This window comes from Neoarius graeffei, chromosome 10 (assembly GCF_027579695.1).
Source record: "Neoarius graeffei isolate fNeoGra1 chromosome 10, fNeoGra1.pri, whole genome shotgun sequence".
NCBI classification, from domain to species: Eukaryota; Metazoa; Chordata; class Actinopteri; order Siluriformes; family Ariidae; genus Neoarius; species Neoarius graeffei.
This window is the reverse complement of record NC_083578.1, coordinates 37,191,757-37,209,349: the sequence shown is the minus strand read 5'-3', so window position 1 is coordinate 37,209,349 and position 17,593 is coordinate 37,191,757. Positions and strand designations below refer to the sequence as shown.

The window sequence follows — 17,593 nt, the reverse complement described above, 5'->3', positions numbered from 1 at the left end:
TTGTTGACAGTTCATTCGAAGTGGCCACCCATTTCGTTAGTTTTGCAGTCTTTGAAATATTGTCTGTGCTTTCCTTGTGAAGGTAGGTTTTCACATGTGTTACGATATCAGAACGCCCGCCATGACTGATAGAAATGTCTCGCCGACATGGAGCACAAAACGCGTAGTGATCGCCCTTACTTGACTTAGAAATGAAGGGAAACTCCTCTCGGTACGAGTCCTTGAAGCGCTGGCCCTTCCCCTTAGCTATGCTTTCTTTAGAGATTAGTACTATGCTACATCTTCATAACAAAAGCTTGAAACGCCATGCTTTGTTCAGAAACTTCGTGAACAAAGGCCAGACGATAGCGTGCCATGGATGATCTAATAGCATCATTGATTGGCTGAGAGAACAAGCAATAGCCAATTAAATTTGGCGTAGTATCTGCCGCTTGGAACGAAGCGGTGTTTTATCAAATACGAATCCCACCGGTGATAGACTTTGAAAATGACCCATGAAAATTGGCAAAATCGTATTTTATTGTAGTAAATTCGTATTTTCGTAATCAAAATGACAAATCGTAATAAATATGATTTATTCGTAGTAGTTGGCAGCTATGCAAGTGGAATATTCAGTCCCCCCAGGATTTCGCAGGCCTTTTTTGTGATTGTTGCAGGCTAAAATGTCTGATGTTGTGGGTGGGGGGTGGGGTTTTCCAAAAAATTGCGATGAAAGTTGCGGTGTTTTTTAGGTTTTTGTTGCGATTACATTGCGGGAGGAAGTGAAAGTTGCGAGAAATTGTTGCGATTTTCTCTTTTTGTGATTAAAATTGAGTGATATGTTAAATATTAAGTTATTACTGAAAAACTATTGATTAAAAAAACAAAGACACTGAGAAATGGTCCTATAAACAACTTTACCAATATAAAAGATTACCAGGACTACAAAAATGCAGAAAAATAGGCTTTACTTATCCAAATGCACCTGTTGGTTCAAAAGTTAAAGTGCAGAGAACCTCACAGCACAACATGAAGTTACCTTAAAATATTATATAAATGCCTCAGCTTTCATGTAAGAAAAAAAACTATTAATACTAGTACTGTGTGCAGGCAGTCTCTCCTGAAGACTAAATTAAACAATTATAAACTAATAAAATAAATGGCTCAGGCTTCATAGAAGAAAAAAAAAATTGAACAGAATCTCACATTATGATGCTGAAGCTGCCTAAACAATGGAAAATAAAATACCATTTTGGCAAAAATGTTGGCATCCATTAATTTCTTGTATTAAGTAAAAAATAAAGTGCACAGTCCTTCACTGTAAACATAACACACTTTCAGTAACAGAATTTAAGCCTACATAAACACTGACTCGCACATGCTGCTTCTCTTGAACGTATACACGGAAGTAAGGCGGAAGGTAGTTTGTCGACGTCACCAACAATTGGTCAAATTTGCGAGAAAGTTGCGGTGATTAGATATAATTGCAACACCGCCCTGAATTCGCGGGGATTGGTTGAATTTGCGTTGATGTTGCAAATTGCAACATTGCGAAATCCTGGAGGGTCTGAATATTGCGCATGCGCACATTGCTCTTTCTGAATAAAAACATCCGGCGATTCATCAAAACAATATGTCGAGTGAGATGCTTCGGAAATCATGTGAATAAACTGATAAATTTGATGTGTAACCCAAATATCGGCGTATTTTGGCACTTGTCTGATCGGACAAGTAACTGAGATGATGAACTTGTCCGACATAAAGTATCACTTGTCCCGGACAAGCGTTAATGTTGAGCCCTGACATGGCTGACCAGCAACTCCAGGGTTCCCCCTGGGTTCTGAAAAGTATGCTCCAATTTTTTGCTTGAAACATCAAGTCAAAGAAGTATTCTTCATTTTTTTTCCTTCATGTAATCTGTATTTTTTTCTTAATAACCAACTTGTCAAAGTGGACTCAATACAGGTTTATACCAACCAAACTGTCACAACTCAAATATTTGTACAGGCCTCTTCACGACACACAAAATCTGGGCTCCACTCCAGCCTCTAATAAGAAAGACTTGATTGTGGGCACCCTGTGCACCATCAAGCTAAAATAAACCTCTTTAGTTTGCACTCACTTAAGGCTATTTTAGCATGGAATTATTAAAAAGAGGTAGCCTTTACTTCAACAGAAAACTCGATTTACAATTGAACAGAATCAAGAAGAAACAGAACAACCAACAGTAAAGGAATTCAATTTTCCCCATCAATTTACAAACTGAACACAAAACACTGCATTTTTCATCATACGTTAGCCATGGGAACGCAACACACCACACCCCTTGAAATGTTGCTCCCTTCAGTCGCTTGCCGGCTGACAGCAATCAGGGCTTGACATTAACGCTTGTCCGGGACAAGTGATCCTTTATGTCGGACAAGTTCATCGTCTCAGTTACTTGTCCGATTGAACAAGTGCCAAAATACGCCGATATTCGGGTTACATATCAAATTCAGGGCGGTGTTGCAATTATATCCAATCACTGCAACTTTCCTGGAAACTTGACCAATCGTTGGCATCGTCTTGAGGTGACGTCGACAAACTACTTTCCGCCTTACTTCCATGTATACGTTCAAGAGAAGCAGCATGTGCAAGTCAGTGTTTATGTAGGCTTAAATTCTGTTACTGAAAGTGTGTTATGTTTACAGTGAAAGACTGTGTGCACTTTACATTTTTTTTTATTTAATACAAGAAATTAATGGATACCAACATTTTTGCCAAAATGGTATTTTATTTTCCATTGTTTAGGCAGCTTCAGCATCATAATGTGAGATTCTGTTCAAATTGTTTTTTTTCCCTTCTATGAAGCCTGAGCCATTTATTTTATTAGTGTATAATTGTTTAATTTAGTCTTCAGGAGAGACTGCCTGCACACAGTACTAATATTAATAGTTTTTTTTTCTTACATGAAAGCTGAGGCATTTATATTATATTTTAAGGTAACTTCATGTTGTGCTGTGAGGTTCTATGCACTTTAACTTTTGAACCAACAGGTGCATTTGGATAAGTAAAGCCTATTTTTCTGCATTTTTGTAGTCCTGGTAATCTTTTATATCGGTAAAAGTTGTTTATAGGACCATTTCTCAGTGTCTTTGTTTTTTTAATCAATAGTTTTTCAGTAATAACTTAATATTTAACATATCACTCAATTTTAATCACAAAAAGATAAAATCGCAACAATTTCTCGCAACTTTCACTTCCTCCCGCAATGTAATCACAACAAAAACCTAAAAAACACCGCAACTTTCATCGCAACCATTAAATACCATACAGGAGCCACAATGAATAATTAAACAACAATTAATCAGTGGAGGATATATATTCAAAGTTAATAATTTAAAAATTAAAATATATATAATTTTAATTTTCTGGTTTTCAATTTCTCATAAATAAGTTAATGATTGATGAAGTCCAATTTTTTTCTGCAGTGGATAGATTGTGTTAAAGTAATTCTGGTGAAATTAGTTTATTACAAATAGTTTGGGGGTTTTTTTCTCAAATTTTTCTTTGGACAAGTCAACTTCACATTCGGACAAGTAAATTTCCTTTCAACTTGCCCGACAGGACAAGTGGTTTCAAAAGTTAATGTAGAACCCTGGCAATTTCACTTTTTTTTTTTTAAACACCAACCCCTGTGTTACTGACACTGTCCGATGTGCTCAGGGACAGTAGGGGCTCTGACTGTGCCTCTCCCATGGCTATGTCAGCCCTGAAATCATCTTCAGTGCTTGAAGGAGCCCACCCAAGAAACTTTATCAGCTTAGATTGCGCCGTTGTTGGGTTCATGCAGAGATAATTACACCACCACACCGGGCCAATTAAGACACATCGTGATTGGTCAAAACCTTAGTGGTCATTACATGTAGACTATTTTTATTGGTCACAAGCACATGCTCACTGTTTATACCCTGGCTTCCTGCTGCCTCTTCACTGTGGTTGGATTTCGGCAAACGGAGAGATTTGTCGAGGGATTTATTTAAAAGATGACAAATACATTCGTCACTGTGATGACTGCTAGTAATTTTCTCTTAATCGCTGATGTATTGTGTATGTCAATGACGAGCGCCAGTGGGAACCCTGCAACTTGGCGCTATGCACCTCATTGGCTATCAGCTCATGCATGACTCGATTTCATGGAATAACTGTTGAAAAAAAATTTTTATACACACAGGTAAACAGAGTAGACACATACCCAGCACAAAGCGTCCCAAGGCTGACTATAAACGCTCCCTGCTCAGTGTTTTGTTGGGGGTTGTTTGTTTTTCCCAACGAAATGAATTACCAACAGTTCTGAGGTCATTTCTTTCCATTTTCTCAATTCACAAATCAGCGCTCTCAAAATAACCTATTGTTCGTTTTGTTTTTGTTTGTGGACAATGTTTTAACAGCTTGTGCTCAGCAAATTAACTTTACCAAGGCAGATTTTATCCCTTGCGCTGGGATAATTTTATCAATTGTAAGTAAATAAATAAATAAATAAAGCGAAAGCTTGAAAATCTTAGAAGTCTGTTATCTTGGGATAACCCAATCAAAACATCTCACATTTATCGTTTCCCAAGCCAACTAACTTAAATACTGCTACCAAGCAAGGGGACAACTGCACTTTAGCGACAGGACTCCGCCATATTTGTGACGAAATCTCGCGAGGGTATCGTTCCTACAAAAGAGCACGTGAGAAAACTACAAAATCGCATTCATTCAATGGCTTCAAATCGCCAGCATAAGCACAAAAAAAGAAGAAAAGGGGGAAGAAAGAACTTTATTAATTACATATACAGTTGTGAAACCCCTCTTTGCATTAACTCATCTGAAGCAGTGAACACACGCAGAGAACAGTGGTAATGCTAACAGGGGGCTCGGGGCACCTCAGCCTGAGAGACCGCCCCATGTTAACCTAACCCCATGTATTTCAACTGTGGGGGAAACCAGAGCACCCGGAGAAAACCCACGCAGACACAGGGAGAACATGCAAATTCCACACACAAAGGCCCCCGTCGGCCGCTGGGCTCCAACCCAGAACCTTCTTGCTGTGAGGCGACAGTGCTAAATCACTACACCACCGTACCGCCCAAGTTATGTGAAAGGGGAAACCGCAAACGCAGTCCCCCACTATCAGAAATTATGCAGTCGAGATTCCTGCATTTGAGGAATTCGCAAAGGTCAGTATAGCCTGAGTGCAATAACTGGGTCTCATTGTTAATCCCTAACCCACTGTCGCTAAAATGCAGACAGCCGGCTACCAACGTTCACACAATACTATAACTGTCCAACAAACTACCCAGCTACCTGTACTTTTTGCTCGAACTGTCAAGGCAAACCAAAGCTTACCAATAAGAAAGTCCGTGATTCCCTCATTTGAAGTTTCTTGTGGCGCTTTCCGCTTACTCATCGCTGTTATTTATGAATACTTCAGTAACGAATCTCTTATGGGCGTTTTAATTTAATTAAAGTCCAACGAATGAGTCATACAGCGGATAATGAAAACAAAGCGATCACACTTCGTCGCAACAATAAGACGTCGATGATGACGTCTTCTTCGTTAAGGTTCGATGGCGGTTGGCTAACCAACTGGTGGCATTACCGCCACCGACTGGACTGGAATGTGGAGCAGGCTCTTCTTCTTCTTCTGTCGATTTATTGGCGGTTAACAATCGATGTGTATTACCGCCATCTACCGGGCTGAGGTGTGATCTCAAGGGATATTAATCGTTGAGATTAAAATGAGCTATAATCAATTCCCACGATGATAAAAGAGCGCATAACATTTACACTTTGTGTTTTTGTCAAACATTGGAGCTTTGTATTCATTCTGAACGTTTATTGTTATTAATATTGAATAAAAGTAACTGGGATATATCATTGTTAATTATCATTCAAATTTTAGGTAAATTATTTTAATTTGCATCTTATAAGGATTTTATAAGGGAAATAAGGATTTTGGAAGTTGGTTATACAGGTTTGATTGATCAAAGGTTATACATTTCATATCAGCAGACGTTCTAACAGATATCAACATTTATGCACAACCTTAGGTCAGAGATAGCACAGTTCTGATAGAGTGTTCCAAAAGATATCAATATTACGTCTCAAGCAATGTGTCTAGCTTAGACAGAAGGTCACTTCTTGAATGCCAGAGACAGAAGAATGCCTTCTTAGTCATTTTAAACAAGACAGAGGGTCATATACTAAATCCTTTACAATTATTAAGAATAAATTCTTACAATTATTTATCCTTACAAAGAAATAAACCTTACAATCCCCTCTTTGATCCTAGAGATTACAACTAGTATCACACCCCAATATTCTGATCCTACATATAACTCATATGCTGCGCACTAATTCTTCCCGTGGTATTCTCCACGAGGATAAACCAATTCTTCCCGTGACGACCAGTCATGAGGATAAACAAATCTTCCCATGAAACCATTCACGAGGATAAACAAATCTTCCCATGAAACCATTCACGAGGATAAACAAATCTTCCCATGGAACCATTCACGAGGATAAATAAATCTTCCCATGGAACCATTCATGAGGATAAACAAATCTTCCCATGAAACCATTCATGAAGATAAACAAATCTTCCCATGAAACCATTCATGAGGATAAACAAATCTTCCCATGAAACCATTCATGAAGATAAACAAATCTTCCCATGAAACCATTCATGAGGATAAACAAATCTTCCCGTGAAACCCTTCACGAGGATAAACAAATAAACAAGTCATTGCAGACTGACTATAACAAAACAAAAAAAAAGAATTAATTAATTCAATTTGCTAGTTGAGTGTCCTTTAAATACTGTGTTAGAGCTGTTACTGCTGATTGTGTGAATGGCCGACTTAATAAGTTGTCTATAGTTACAGATTTTCTTAATGTTCTCCCCATCTTCTCTCTTTCACTGGAATACTGTGTACAGTGTATAAGAACATGCTCAACCTTTTCTACTTCTCCACAGTATGCACAGGCCACAGAATGATGTTTCCCTATTGTATACAACCCACTATTTAGACTTGTGTGTCCTATCCTCAGCCTCATCAACCAAACCTCCTCCTGTTGTTTTAGTTCACCACCCCTTCTAAACACCACCTCCTTTTGTAAATTATATAGATGCCTTCCTTTCTCCTCTGTATTCCATCTCTCCTGCCACATTTTGTTGATGTTGTCTTTAATTATTACTTTAATTTCTGCCTTGCTTAATGGGACTTCTAACTCGACCTCATTTGCCTTGATGGCCTCTTTGGCCATTTTATCCACTCTCTCATTACCCTCAACCCCCTTATGAGCTGGAACCCATGTGAACTGAATAAAAGTTTTATGTTGATTTATCTTAAATACAAGATGGTTAATTTCATCTAAGAGATCTTGTCGGCATGTAGATTTTCCACTCTGGATACTGTTTAAGGAAGACATAGAATCTGAGCAAATAACTGCTTTACTAGGCTTCACCTCCTCCACCCACTGCGGGGCCAGTATAATAGCCATCATTTCTGCTGAAAAAATTGACAAGTGATCTGACGTCCTTTTCCCAATACTTATATTGTAGCTGGGGATGAATACTGCTGCTCCTGTCTTACCAGTTTCGTCTTTAGAAGCATCTGTATATATCTGTGTCGTGCCAGTGGAGCAGGCTCTATAAGGGATGGGGAAATTATATTCATTTAGCTATTTCAGTATCTTTCAGAAATTTGATAATATAATGATATATCTGACTTGATGCTTTCCCTAAGAAACCAGGTAATGTGAAATTATGATGTTTAACCATTGTAAGAGATTGAAAAAGCTGATTTCTCTAAACATAATAGGCAAACACCCTACCGGAAATTGTGAACATTGTAGCCAATCAGTAGTAGAGTAGCCAATCAGAGCATGTGATTGTTCATATCCAGTGAATGTGGATAGAGATAAATTTATTAGTGTGCTTGCTCAAGCACACAGAAGCCAAAGGCAAGCACACTATTGTTCTTCTTAAGTTGACTTATTCTGCCTTATTCCGACACGTTTTTTGGATCCACTACTCCTGCTAGGGCGTTCGAGATAGAGACACCGTTCCAACTCTGAGACGTCTGGCCCGAAGTGGTGTAGTGTGCTTGTATACAGCTTTTGGATCAATGCGCCCGTTCTCTTGTTCTTATCATTTTTCTTTTGTTTTTTTTCCCATTGAGAATGGATAGGGGTCATGAATCGAATCGTCCTACTCGGACACGCTCTATCGCAGATGCACCAAACCTCATGTGATACTTCAGGCCAACTCCCCCGACACATACATGCAATCGGTTCTGACCCGCACTCATATTTTTTCCTTTCTTTTTGCTCATCCCTTTTTCCTCCATAGGCTTGCATTGATTTTTGGCCCCATTGAAAATGAATGGTGTTAGGAGAAAAACTTTCACTCTCCATCAATTTTTTTTTTTAACCAACTGACCAAACTTCAAGAAACTTCATTTGATGCCTCAGGCCAAGTCCCTGCACAGATCTATCCCCTCATCTGAGACCTGCACTCGTCTTTTCCTTGGTTTTCACGCATCTCTTTTTACCTCCATAGGCTTCCATTGATTTTTGGCCCCATTCAAATGAATGGAGTTTTGCTCAGTAACACTTCACTACACATCCACCAAACTTCACATGGCACCTCAGGCCAAATCACCCATCACACACATGATATCGGTTCTGACCCGCACTCGTCTTTGTCTTGCCCTTCATCCGTCCATTTTTTCTCCATTTTGCCACTAATCAATGGAAGCTTGACTGAGTCATTCCTCCCTTCCTCCATAGGTGGTGATGCATTTGGCAAGGATCTGCTCATTTGAGATTTTGACAGCAAATCAACTTCAACTCAATGGCCACTTTATTAGGAATACTTACATGCACACACGATAGCAATTAGCATATAAGCATTCACGTGTTACCATGCTAGCTGTTAGCATGTTACCCATTACGATATCATGCCTGCTGTTAGCTCGCGAGTTGTTAGCATGTTCACCATTAGCATGTTATCATGAGAGCTGTTAACATGTTAGGATTAGCATGGTAGCATGCAGAATTCGCATGTTTGCTGTTAGCGAGTTTGCCTGAGCATGTTAGCATGCTAACTGTTAGCTGTTAGCATGTCACCCTCAGCATGTTAGCATGCTAAAAGTTAACATACTAGCCATTAGCATGTTAGCCTGTTAGCTGTTAGCATGATAGCTGTCAGCATATTAGCCTTAAAGTGTTAGAATTTTAACAAATAGTATGTTAATCATTCCACATCGCTGGGATCATCACCTTGTAGTGGTGATGTGGCTTGTGTGTTCCAGTGACCCTTAGAGCTATGTCGGCTGGAGTTTAATACTCCTAGTAGGGTCACCCATACCGAACAGGTCGACGGGTAGGAACCAGACGAAGAATGATCCCCTGGTCCTCCAGGTTGGGGGTTGGGCTGAGGGCTGATAACCCGCTCCTATAAAAAAGATCTTATTACGGAAACTGAAAGCAGAGACAATTCATTTAATCTTGGGTGCGCAGGAGGCACTTTCCCAAATAATGGAGAACATATGACGCAAGGGGGTCAAAGCCAGCAGGAAGCCCCCAGACTGATGGAGCCACTTCTACACCCAAAGAGCATCACCAAGATTGGTAATTAGAATGTAAGGACACTATATGAGAGTGGTAATATTGCCCAGGCAACAAGAGAGATAGCAAAGAGAGAGATTGACATCATGGGTATAAGTGAAACACACTGGATTGGACATGGGAAGTTGCAGCTGCAAGAGGGAGAGACCATAATCTACTCAGGAAGAGAGGACAATATTCATAGGCAAGGGGTAGGCATACTAATGTCGAAGAGCGCAAGCAGAGCATTAATAGACTGGAGACCAATTAGCGAAAGGATTGTCCAAGCAAGGTTTTACTCCAATCACATTAAGTTGATGCTAGTACATGTGTACGCACCTCCGGAGGATGCTGAAGAGCAGGTAAAGGATGAGTTCTATGTGAGGTTGCAGGATGTGTTGAGTTCATGCAAGACACATGATATGCTGGTTGTGACTGGGGACATGAATGCAAAGGTTGGTGATAAAAACCAGAACTACGAACGAGTGATGGGTAAACATGGCTTGGGGCAACAGAATAATAATGGCGAAAGATTATGCGAGATCTGTGACATGAATGAGCTAATGATAACTGGCACGCTCTTTCCTCACAAAACGATACACAAAGCAACATGGACATCACCAGATGGAGTGACCAGAAACCAGATAGACCACATACTCATTAGCAGGAAATTCAGGAATTCTGCGAAGGACACGCGGGTTTTCAGATCAGCTGACATAGGAAGCGATCATTTTCTCTTGTGCATGGAAGTCAAGTTGAGGTTAAAAACAAACCCGAGAGAGAAAGGAAGGGCAAGGGCAAAATATGATACAGCGAAGTTGAAGGATGAAGATACAAGGAAGGCCTTTACCATCGCCTTAAAAAACAGGTATGATGCACTGGAGGAGGAAGAGATAGAGCAGGAAGATAAACACGCTGAAGAGGATATAGAGCGAGAGTTTAATATCATGATGAAGGCGCATACTGAAGCTGCTGAGACCGTGCTTGGAAAACCGAAAAGAAGGAAAAAAACATGGATAAGTGACCGTTCATGGAAGCTCATAGAAGAGAGGGAAGAGATCAACAAAAAGCTATTAGGAACACGCTCAGAAAGAGTGAAGACACAGCTCAGGAAGAAATATGTAGAGAAGAAGTCAGAGGTGAAGAAGAGTATACGGAAAGACAAAAGGATATGGATGGACGGCATTGCAGAAGAGGCAGAGAACGCTGCAAGGAACCAACATATGAGAACGCTGTATAGACTAACTAATGCCGCTTTTCCACTACAAACGCGGCTGAGTTGGGCTGAGCCGTGCCGTGCTGAGTCGGGCTGAGCGGGGCTGTTGGAGTTGCATTTCGACTACAACCGCGCTGAACCGTGCTGGCTGGAAGTGGGTGGACACATTGGGTGGAGTTAGCGAAAGTGGGTGGACGTCAGGTGATGTCGTTAAGCAGCGCAAACAGTGACATCAGTGAGCTTTTAAGCGGTAGTCTCACGACCCGGATAGTAAACAATAAACATGGAGGACATGGAGTCGTTAGTGTTGCTGGTCTTGGTGCTGTGGCTTGTTGTCACCGACAACGCGGACAGATACTGGCAAGAGCGTATAGATGAGGCGAGGCGCATAAGGCTTCAGAAATTCTCGTAATTCGTAATTCTTCTCCTTCCGGGTTTACGGTGTTTACAGATCCCAGCGTGCTTGCGGGGTGTGTGTGGGCATGTGAGGACACTCCTCCTCACCAATCAGTGCACAGGGGAGTGTCTGCTCACGCCCCCAGCCTCACTCGGCTCGCTTCAGCCCCACTCCAAAACGGTGCAAGTTTTAGGGGCTAAGCAGGGCTGAAGCGAGCTGAGTCATGCTGGTTTTTGGTAGTCGAAACGCGAGCCGTGTCGGGCTGAAGTGAGCTGAAGTGAGCTGAAAAAGGGTAGTGGAAAAGGGCCATAAGACCCTGTGCAATGAGAGATCAAGAAGGAGTAGCGCAGTCCTAGACAAAGGGGGAAATCTTCTGAGTAGCAAGGAGGATATAAAAGCTAGATGGACAGAGCACTTTCAAGAAGTTCTTAATAGAGAAGCACCAACAAACCCAATAACCAAGGAGGAAGACAACGGCTTTGAATTCACTGATATCATAGAAGAGATAAAAACAAATGAACCAACAATGGGAGAAGTAAAATCAGCCATGGGAAGACTGAAGAATGGAAAAGCACCAGGGACAGACTCAATTACGGCAGAGTTACTGAAGGCAGGTGGAGAATTTTCTGTAAAGAAAATACATGAATTATTGAAGAACATCTGGAAGTACGAGAAGGTACCCAGCAGATGGAAGCAAGGCTTGATAATTAAATTACCAAAGAAAGGAAACCTGAAGGAATGCAAGAACTCCAGGGGTATAACTCTTCTGTCTGTTGCAGGGAAAATACTTAGTCGGATCATTATCGACAGACTACGTAATGGAGTAGACAAAAGACTGAGAATGGAACAAGCCGGTTATAGAAGTGGAAGAGGAACAACAGAACAGGTGTTTGTTCTACGAAACATACTGGAACAAGTGAATGAATGGCAGGCGACCTTATATTTAGGATTTGTAGATTTTGAGAAGGCCTTTGATTCGGTACACAGAGAGAGTTTATGGATAATCATGAAGAAATATGGAATACCGGAGAAGTTGGTGAGGATGGTAAAGTTATTCTATGATGGCTTTCAATGTGCAGTTGAAGAAGGGGGTGAAACAGGCGAATGGTTTGAAGTCACCACAGGAGTAAAGCAAGGTTGTAATATGTCAGGGTTCCTGTTCTTGATAGTACTTGACTGGGTAATGAGGAGAACAGTCAGGAATGGCGAAAATGGAATAAGATGGAAATTTACATCAAAGCTGGATGACCTAGACTTCGCGGATGATATTGCATTGCTCTCTTCCACCAAGCAACAAATGCAATATAAATTAAACAAGTTAGACGCAGAAGCTAGGCGTGTGGGATTGAAGATAAATGTGCAGAAGACAAAGATGATGAGAATTAACCCGAGCAGCCAAGAACACTTTACCACTGGAACACAAGACAGGATTGAAGATGTCAAAGAATTTAATTACCTAGGAGCGACAGTATGTAAAGGTGGTGGAGGCATGAAAGACCTGAAGAACCGTTTGTTGAAAGCGAGAGGGGCATTCATGAGACTGAAAAAGATCTGGAGATCCTGCAATATATCAAGGAAAACTAAACTTAGGCTCTATAAGACGCTGGTTGTGCCGATCCTGGTATATGGCTGTGAAACGTGGAAAATGAATCAAGGAGATAGTAAGATGATAGACATTTTCAACAACAAATGTCTTCGAAGAATAATGAAAGTACGTTGGGAAGAACATGTATCCACAGAGGAACTCCTGAAGCAAGCAAACTGTAGGCCACTAAGCAACGAAGTAAAGAGGAGGAGGTGGAAGATGATTGGACACATCTTATGGCAAGACAGAAACAATCTCATGAATGTGGCTATGACCTGGGCACCAGAAGGAAAAAGGAAGAGAGGAAGGCCAAAAACAACATGGCGCCGGACAGTTGAGAAAGAAAGAGCTGAGGCCGGATGGAGATCATGGGATGAGGCGAGGGAGACTGCTGCGGACAAGAAGAAATGGAGAGAAACTGCTGAAGCCTTATGTGCCACCTAGGGCGCGAAGAAGACAGGTACAGGTACAGGTACATGTTAATCATTAGCATGTTAGAATGCTAGCTGTTAGCATGTTATGTATTAGCATGTTATCTATTAGCATGTTAGCATTAACATGTTAACATGTTAGCTTTTATCATGTTAGTATGCTGTTAGCATGTTAGTATGCTAACTGTTAGCATGCTAGTTGTTAACATGTTGGCATTAGCATGTTGGCATGCTAGCTTTTAGCATGCTTGCATGATAGCTGTTCTGCTACAGCTCAGCAAGCACACTTTGCATTTTCTCTGCAGAAATGCAGTCTAGTTTATCCCTGAAGAGCAACCTGAGGCAACGGTGGCAATGAATAACTCCCTCAGACAACATGAGGAAGAAACCTTAAGAGGAACCCATCATCATTTGGGTGATAACATGATTATAAATAACTTGCTTCTATAACTGTGTCCTGTGTTGTCACAAAGTACAGTTGCGTAACCAGGAAATTCATGATTGCTTTAGCATGAAGTCTATCTTGTTGAAGTGATCAGCTTTTCATTGATGGAGACTTGAGTGCAAAACTGTTGATTATAACCACAGTCCTAAACTTAGGTCAATTGTAGTCCTCAGCCATCTTCTAAGTATGTCTTTCAACTGTCCATATGGGGCCATCCTCCACAGGAGTGATGTGACAAGGCTCCAGCCAGAAGTATGGCATCAGGATGGACAAGGTAGGTCCAAAGAGCAGGAGAGTTCAGTATCACTGGTATCTTGGGATCAACATGTCACTCGACAGACAGACAGACAGAGAGAGAGAGGGAGGGAGGGAGAGAGAGAGAAAACAGATTGTTAGGTATGCCTGTTGTCACTTAATGGTTAAGAACAGTACTGTATACATTTTGCACTGAGTGTAATCAGGGACTCTGGCAAGACTAACTATGACAGCATAACTAAAAGGGAGAGCCAAAAGGTAATACAGATATGAGGGAGCCCTGGGACATAAAGCAGCCAGCCACTCCACTGTCAACAAACCCGAGTGAACATGTGAGAGTAGAGGGCGACAGCATCCATACACCCCAGTTTACCAAAACACTCTATGCCTAAAGACCCTCCAGATCTACTCCTTTACCTTAAAAAAAAGCTATTAACAAAAGACTTGACTAAAAAAAGATATGTTTTCAGCTTAGGCTTAAACACTGAGACTGTGTCCAATTTGAGTTCTAAACACTACTTGGAAGACTGTTTCATAACTGTGGGACTTTGTAAGAAAACACGCTGCCCCCTGATGTAACCTTCACTATATGAGGTACCAACAGAGCCTGCACCTTTTGATCTCAGTAGGTGTGGCAGGTCATAAAAGACCACAATTTCACTCAGGTACTGTGGCATGAGACCATTCAGTGATTTATAAGTCAGTAGCAGTATTTTATAATCAATGTGAAATTTGATTGGGAGCCAGTGCACTGTGGATAAGATGGGGTTGATGTGATCATATCTTCTGGTTTTAGTCAGGACTCTCACTGCTGCATTGTGAACTAACTGGAGCTTGTTTATGAACCTAATAGACCATCCAGACAGTAAGGTATGTCAATAATCCGACCTAGAGGTAACAAAAGCATGAACTAGTACTTCTGCATTGTGCTGTGGCATTTTATTTCATTTTTTGCAATATTTCTGAGATGAAAGAATGCTATCCTAGTAATTCAGATAAAAGACTGGAGTCAGTCACACCAAAGTCTCTTACTGCTGCACATGATGAAACAGCAATGCCATCCAGAGTTACTATGTAATTAGAAAGATTACTCCTAGCTGTATGTGGTCCTAGTTACAAGTATTTTTGTTTTGTCAGAATTAAGTAGAAGGAAATGGATAAGCATCCATTGTCTAATGTCCTTCACACATTCCTAAATTTTCTTATTTTAATTTTATCTTAAATTTTTAGCTTTGTCTCTCATCTGGTTTTGCTGAAACATTCAACTGTGTGTTATCAGCATAACAGTTGAAGCCAATACCATATTTACAAATAATATCACGGAGGTAGCATATACATCATTGTATAAAGAAAAAAAAAGCAGTGGGCCTAAAACAGAACCTTATGGAATACCAAAATTTGCCTTAGTATGTGTAGAAAAGTCACCATTTACATCAACAAATTTATGATGATCAGTCAAATAAGACCTGAGTTAGGAGAGGTCTGTTCCTTTAACTCTAACAATGTTTTCTAGTCTATCAAGGAGAATGATCAATGGTATCAAAAGCTGCACTAAGTTCAAACAACACAAGCAAAGTGACACGACCCTTGAACAAAGGCCAGTAATAGGTCATTTACTATTTTAACCAGTGCTGTCTCTGTGCTATGATAAGGTCTGAATCATGACTGGTACATTTCATGAATGTTATTCCTTTGTAGGTATGAGCATAATTGCTGTGCTACAGCCTTTTCTAGGATCTTGGAGATAAAGGGGAATTTCATATTGGCCTATTGCTGGGTTTCATGTGATGTCACATCTGCTTCATTAGTTATTCAAAACTTTAGCTGGTGGTCTACCAAAGCTCAGTTGACAAAGCATTTGTATGGAGAAGATGCATTGCTCGCATGAAAAATGCGTTACTCTTGCGTTGTTTTAGGTTGGTCGAATCGATCAAACCATGAAACTGATAAGTTTCTTAAGGGTTCCCCATGAACTAATAAAGGCTGAACGAACACAGGATTTCACAAAAAGAAGTCGAGAAAGGTGGCTTTTGAACCTCTCACTGAAATCAAAGGGAGCCGAGTCGAAGCATGCTCAAGTTTGCAGTGATCACTTCCTGAAAGGTTTGTATATCCCTCTCAGCTATGTCATTAATGTTTTCAAGTACTTTTGCTATGTGTCATTATTTTATGGTACTTATTTTAGTCATGAAGCACTAAAGTCCACAGCTGTTTTTGTTTCCTCCTCACAAAGTCCATATGCATGAAGGTAGCGACAAAATTCTTACCCAGCCATACAGTTACAGTGCGCCGTGTGTGGGGTTTTTTTCTTTCTTCCTTTTCCCCCCACAGACCAAAGACATGCAGTTAGGTTAACTGGCTACTCTAAATTGTCCATGGGTGTGAATGGTTGAGAGGTAAAAACCTCTATAATAATCCAGTACAAGGTAATGGGAAACCACTACTGTAATTCTTCCCTAGAAACTGAAACTGTCAGTGCGGATCTGCCATCAGGCAGAACACTAAAGAAGAAGATGATTTGCATATTTTACTATCAAGTGTGGATAATATCATTAAACATTCAAGGAATCTGGAGGAATTTCAGTGCATAAAGGGGAATGGTGCAAGCCTAAGTTGAACACTCATGATCTCTGATCCCTCAGATGTTTGACTCCCTTAAGACCTATTTGCAGGAAGAATGAGACAAAATAATACCTGAAACAATTTATCACTTGGTTTCTTCAGTCCCTAAACATCTTTCAGATGTTCTTAGAAGGAATGGCAATATTACAAAGTGGTCAATGCTTTACCATCCCAACTTTTTTTTGAAATTTATTTATTTAAAAACAACAACAATAAAACTTGTGCATTAAAACATAAAATAATGTGCTGTTCTGTTATTTTTGCGATTGAATTGCTATGGCCTAATGGTTAGAGAAGCAGATTTGGGACTAAAAGGTCATCAGTTCAATTCCCTGGGCCAGCAGGAATGGCTGAAGTGCCCTTGAGCAAGGTACCTAACCCCCAACTGCTCCTTAGGCTGCTCTGGGTATGTTGTATGTTGCTCTGGCTAAGAGCATCTGCTAAATCCCATTAATGTAATGGTATTCCCATGGGCAAACCTTAGTGTTAGCTCTGGCTCTGTGATTGTGATGCCAAGTCATCACCCACTGTGAGGGCTCTAATGCCAGAGTTGGGGGATAGCTAACTCCACCTAAGGCATCCAGACTTTCCCCTACAAAAACTATGCTGCTCTCACTTTTTCACTAATTCTGTCTAAATTCTGGCTATGCACCTCTAGTGCTGCAATTTTCTCCCTCAGAGCATGAACTAATATTTCCATCACAAATAAAGCTAACTAATGATGGAGGAAGAATGACTAAACATCTTGCACTCGAAACACTGAACAAGCTGAATGTCTGCCATGACGAGTGTTAAATGTAACTTTGTCTTAACAAAACTTGGTTTGTTGATATTTAAGGCAGAGCTGATGTGCATTGTATCCACTTGCTGTATTTAGGAGGGGAAAAAGTGTTGTTTGAAAAAATGTACAGTAAATGTGGTAGAAGGGGGAAAATGAAAAATCCACCAGAATAAAATGATTGTGCAAAATTATTGATGAAAAAAGGGCATAGTTTTGACACTGACCCTAAATGTAGTCTGGCTTTTT

General features: G+C 40.5%; 1 protein-coding gene across 1 annotated transcript in view; it reads right to left on the bottom strand.

Moving 5' to 3' along the window:
• polb (polymerase (DNA directed), beta) overlaps positions 1-5,569 on the bottom strand; it is a 48,456-nt gene extending 42,887 nt beyond the window's left edge. Inside the window, exon 1 of the mRNA XM_060931754.1 lies at positions 5,350-5,569. Within this exon, the coding sequence (XP_060787737.1) occupies positions 5,350-5,410 (61 nt within the window). The 5' untranslated portion in view covers positions 5,411-5,569. The remainder of the gene's footprint in view (positions 1-5,349) is intronic.
• Positions 5,570-17,593: the final 12,024 nt, after the last annotated feature.